General features: G+C 39.2%; 1 protein-coding gene across 3 annotated transcripts in view; it reads right to left on the bottom strand.

Annotated features, from left to right (window-relative positions):
* qkia (QKI, KH domain containing, RNA binding a) overlaps positions 1-5,778 on the bottom strand; it is a 109,348-nt gene that overhangs the window by 75,859 nt on the left and 27,711 nt on the right. For all 3 annotated transcript variants that reach the window (XM_016498506.1, XM_016498508.1, XM_016498507.1), the window contains exon 2: positions 1,201-1,343. In XM_016498506.1, the coding sequence (XP_016353992.1) occupies positions 1,201-1,343 (143 nt within the window). The remainder of the gene's footprint in view (positions 1-1,200; positions 1,344-5,778) is intronic.

Raw genomic sequence — 5,778 nt, 5'->3', positions numbered from 1 at the left:
GTGTGTGTGTGTGTGTGTGTGTGTGTGTTGTGAAACAGTGACTCATGCTAACCACCAGGGGGAAGAATAATGAGGCGAGACTTGCAGGGAGCACAGTGAGAAAGAAACAGATTTGAGGGGGTCAGCTGGGGATTCTATGTACACTGGTGTGTGTGTGTGCGCATGTGTCCTCCTACTTGCATTTGCTCAAACACACAAACAGTCACTCTATATTTTCCATGGCATGACAGAGATGTGGTGTTCATTCTATACCGGTCAGCCATGTTTTCCAGTAGCTGTTCCTGCTATTCTGAGACTGTTTTACTGTATTTTTGATAAAATGGTCTTGGTGAGAGTAAAACACCAAAACATTAAGTTCCTCCCCCCGCTCAAATTTGCATCATTCCTAACAATACTCCCTTATCCATAGCAAAATTAACTTAATGTACAGCTTCCCAGGTCATACAAAGGTGAATATTTTTCTCAAGTAAAGCAGTAATCATTACAGGAAGTGCTTAAAGTAAAGGCCAATTTAAAAAAGAAACATTCTGCAAAAAATAAAGATAAGCAGAGCAGCAGCCTCCATCATAATTAACTGTGCTGCAAACTGAGAGAAACCTGGGGTTATGTGTGTGCGTGTGTGGTGGTCCGCTGGGACAGATGGGGTGGCCTTTATCAGGGCCGTCAGAGGGAAAACACATTTCATGCTCTGCTGACCCCCTTTTTCTCTCTCTTCCCCTCTCCCTTGTCCACCTAGCAGAAGAATTAGGCAGCAAAATTTCTCCCTGTGTGACATGGGCCACCAGTGTGTGTGTTTCTGTCTGCGAATATGAGAGAAATGTCAAACATGATCATCTAAACGTCAAGCTACATCATGTGTTCGCTGGTGGAAACAGTTATCTTCAACGCAGAACACACTCCAAAAAGATCCCACTCTACTACTAGAACATGGCCTGTGGCATTCCGGCACCATTCCTAGTTCCCTGCAGGGGACTGATAAAAACTACTACTGCTGAACTAGCTTATGACAGAGTCCTCATTTACTCCCAAACGACATGTTTCCCCCCGCTAGAGAACCAGGAGTAAACCTTCTCACCTCTAGATTTCATTAGACACTATAACTGTCAGTCATCTGTCACTACAGTAGCAGTCAATCACTGTGCTTGAGTCTAGCAGCAGCACAAGTCAGAAAAATTTTCAAAGTGCTTGTGTGAGACTTACATCTGGATACTCTTTGACTGGTACGAAGAGTTTCTCCTGTAGATGTACGATGGGTCCCATTGGCTCTGGTAACTCCAGGGGGTGTTTGTCCACCAGACCGTTCACTGTGTCATTATACATGTCCTTCCTCACTCTGGTTATCTCTGCAGGTAGACAAAAAAAGACAAACAGATCAGAAACGGCTGAGAAAAAAAGAAAGAAAAAAAAAAACAGAAAAAAAGGCATGAAATGCAACATTCCTTTCATTCACGCAAGATGCCACATTCCAGTGCATTTCTCCCTAAATTAAGTTGCCAAATATCATGAGATATTATATATTTCATGATATTTGTTTTGTATTTTTATATATTTCCAAGTTTCACAGTAACAGGAACTCTCATGCACACACTGAGATCTTTTAAACAGACTCTTTCATAGCTGGCAGCTCCAGATGAGGTTAAACTGCTGCTGCCAAAACATGATTAAGCTCAGGATGTCCATTCATGTCACGCTTGCACACACACACAGTTTACCCTCACGCTCATTCCCTCCCTCACACATAGTGGCTGTGCTTTAAAACATAGTGAGCTAAATGAGCTGATAGTTAGGGTTTGAAACAACCAGATGGCGCAGCAAACACACACCTGTTGTGGAATATAGGAGTGCATTAGACAAAAAGTCTATCTACATTAAGAGTAATTACTTGGGACACACTGATCTGATACCTGGAAAAGCGACGGAACGTTGGTGGCGTTTTGAAATGGAATGAGCACCAGGCATGCAAATCCAATAGTAGGTTTATTCATGGTTGTCCAAAACCGTGCAACGAATCGTGCATTATGTTCCAAATGTTCTGGAGTTACATGATAGCCTTAACTGACAAACGAGCTGGAATTCAAGTCTGCTGCTCTCAAAATCATTCTTCACTATGCAAACACTACTGTTAAAAAGTTTGAAGTCAGTAAGATTTTTAAAAGAAGCCTCACTAAGAATACATTTATTTGATCTAAAATACAGCAACACTAAATTATTATAATTAAACATTTCTATTTGGTTATATTTTAAAATGTAATTTATTCATGAAAACTTTAAAACAGTGAACAGAAACTTCAAAAGTAAAACTTTTAAAAATAGAATTTCTTGAATTTTTGTAACAATTTACACAAGAAATCACATTAAAATTGAAATGATTGAAAACACAAAGAAACAGTGTGCATGTATCGCACTCTGTACTAGACATAATTCAGCACTGACATGTTGTCAGCTGTCTCAGAGCAGTAGCAAGAAAAAAAGTGGGATCACAGCATTACTAGTGCTTACACACTAGAAAAAACTCTTGACAGAGCATTTGACGACTAGGAAAGTGTAAGATCCAGGTCAGTCTGAAATCAAGTGGGAATAGAGCAAATTGGATTTCCTAAAAGACAACTGGACCAATCCCACTGAAATTCTCATTGGCTGCTGGATGCATATGTAAGAGTAATTTTTGGTTACATAGAATTCTCTGATGAAGTGCAACTAATGTCCTACAACACTGATACAGTGTGTGTGTGTGTGTGTGTGTGTGCGCATTTCATGGGGCCCCAGAATCCTGGGAGGGGTTGAAAAGTGACGCAACACCCAGATCAAAACATGGGCCATGTAAGGATGAAACCTTTAACACAACGTATTTTCTCTCACACATGCAATGAGTCCCAGAAGAGGTGACACAACTGCTGCAAGTATATTAGCCACATTTACAGAACTCAATCTATCTTCTCTCTTGACCCGAGCACAACCATAAATTCCTCCATCCTTCTCTTTTTCATCCCTCGCTTTCACCCAGTGTCTCTCCTTCCACCTTTCAACACACTACAGCAGGAAGGATTTCTCTCTGACTCTCTGGAGTAAAAGTGCTGCGTGTCTGCATGTTTAATATTCTTGGACTGCAAGAGAGTAGTTTAAAGTAAAAGCAGGAATTAAAAAATTTAAATATCCTCGACTCAACCAGAAATGGGTCATGAACAAGAACGCCGTTCATTTAAATCTTCTCTGAGGCTCACACAGTATACATCCCTCACCATGTGACCTTTCAATATAAATCAGAAATAAACTTAATTGTAAATGATAATCTGCGATATACATGATTTTTTTATTTTTGCCTGTCTTTGTCACACACATACACACACTTAACCCTCGCACCTAAAAGCACTCTTTTAGTGTGCACTTTAAAAAAGAGCCAATGAAAAATAGAAACTAAAGTGTTTCTGTCCTTTGGCTGAACGAGAAAGCCACAGTGAAATGCCACATTACCATAAAGTAGCAGCAAGAGAGCGAGAGAGTGAGCGAGCGATATCAAGCACATGCCTTTAGCTGGCACAAACTCCGAGGTGAGTCCTAATTTCAATGCTCAGGCTGCTGGTAGCCTAATGGTTAAGTACCTTGTTTGCCAGCACAAAGGTCGCCATTTAAACTCTACTAAACTCTACTAAGGGGTGAGGCAGGAATGTTGAGAAGAAGTGACAACAAATCCTGGTACATTAAGAAAGACACTGAGCCCCACAATCGCTCAGGGGTCAGGCTGCTGGTCTGGGGTCGGTTTTCGTGACAGAGGGGGGTAAAAATGGTTGTGCAAGTTGTGACCGCTCTGGGTTCAGATTGATAGGTATGCTGATGTGCTGCCTGTTCCACTACCCATAAATAAACTACATGTCACTGTGTAGTTATGAAAACGCAACATGTGGGCTACCCTACACATTAGGGGTGGGGAAAAAGATTTACACACACATCAATTAGAAAAAGAAAAAAAACCCTCCAAAGTAACTCTGAACTTTTGAACGGTAGTATATAGAGGGAAACAGGGTGATAGTCATAAAAATGCAAAGGAGGAGAAACTGTATGTGTTAAGAACAAAAGAGAACTTTTGCGGATCTAATATTGCACCATATTAGAAAGCAAGACGGACAGTGCACACTTTAAAACCAAACCAATCCTCCACAAAACCGGTGAGCAGGTAAACAAGGTTAAACATCCCGAGACCCTGAATCGGAGGCTGTCTGAACAGACTATTCTCTTTCTCTCTCCAGTCCTTTCACTGCCAACCCATCCATTAAAAGGACCATCCTGTCCTTATGCTTGCTAATATAAGCAACATTACTACCTCAGTAAAGATGAGCTATAAGTAGGGCTGCAAAGGGGCGGAAAATTTCCGGAAACTTTCCATTGGAACTTCGTCTGTGGAATTTTGGAAATATTCCAAGTTTGAAACTTACCAGGAATTTATGGGAATTAATTGAAAATTTGGGGAAATGTATAAAACTATCATATACAAACATAAATATAAACATTTTGTTTGATCATAGGCTCACATGCATGCAAACTAATACACATTTTAAAAATGACATTTTGGGATTTTTTGGGGGCATCTGTGATGCTTTTTTCAGGATTCATTGATGAATGAAAACTTGTGAACAGTGTTTATTCAAAATAGAAATCTTTTCTAACAATATAAGTCTTTACTATTACTTTTTATTAATTGAACACATCCTTGTTGAATAAAAGTATGTATTGTTAAAAAATGATTTCTATTTTAAATAAATGCTGTTCTTTTTTTTAACTCTTTATTCATCAAAGAATCCTGAAAAAAATCACAGGTAATAATAATAAAAAAAAAAAATTAAACCGCTGTTTCCAAAACTGACTATAAATAAGCATATTAGAATTATTTCTGAAGAACCATGTGACACTGAAGACTGGAGTAATGATGTTCAAAATTCAGCTTTGCATCACAGAAATACATTATTCTGTATATAAGTATATATAAATATATAAGTATATTAAAACAGAAAACCATTATTTTAAATTGTAATACCAGTAATACGGCGCAATATTACTGTTTTGTTCTGTATTTTTGATCAAATAAATGAAGGCTTGATGAGCAAAAGATATGCAATGTTTAAAACATTAAAATAGTAATGTTTCCAAACTTCTGACCAGTACTAGCAGAAAGAGCCTCACAGTTTCAGCTAGTTTATACCTCCTAAATTGTCAATGAAATAGTGCTAACTGGCTTAGATTTTTCATATCTTGATTTTACTGGCTAGCTAGCTACTGTAAAATAGTGCAGGGAGGTATACCGGTTCATACCGTATACCTGTGTTTATTTTTGTTATGATATCAATTTTTAAAATACCACAATACGGTATGTCGCTTAAACAACGTTCGGAACGCAACACTGTTTGAAAGGGAACAGCTGTATGTGTTACTAAGCGTGAAAGTTCCGAAACTGAAGCTGTAGAACTAATAAAACGTGATGACAGAAGAACTCATCCACAATATCCACATTGACCACCACAAATATCCACCGCCCCGTGCCATCAGCTCCCGCATCTCACACACACGACTTTAGCACTAGATTTAGCAACTTTCAGACCCTTTTAGCGGCTTTTTTCCATAGAATATTCATACTGAAAAACCTAGCGACTTTTTTGGATAAACCTTAACTATGGTTCAGTTGGAAGATTTCGCCAGTGCTGTCCCGCGAACGCGAGGTCTGACTTTCCCGGAGAAGTGTCACCTCTCTCGGCGTCTGTTCTGTGCAGTGAGCGGCAGAGAAGCAGC

The sequence above is a fragment of the Sinocyclocheilus anshuiensis genome, unplaced genomic scaffold (genome assembly GCF_001515605.1).
Source record: "Sinocyclocheilus anshuiensis isolate Anshui unplaced genomic scaffold, SAMN03320099.WGS_v1.1 scaffold446, whole genome shotgun sequence".
Lineage (NCBI taxonomy): Eukaryota > Metazoa > Chordata > Actinopteri > Cypriniformes > Cyprinidae > Sinocyclocheilus > Sinocyclocheilus anshuiensis.
The sequence above is the reverse complement of the archived record's forward strand: the minus strand, read 5'-3'. Positions and strand labels throughout refer to the sequence as shown.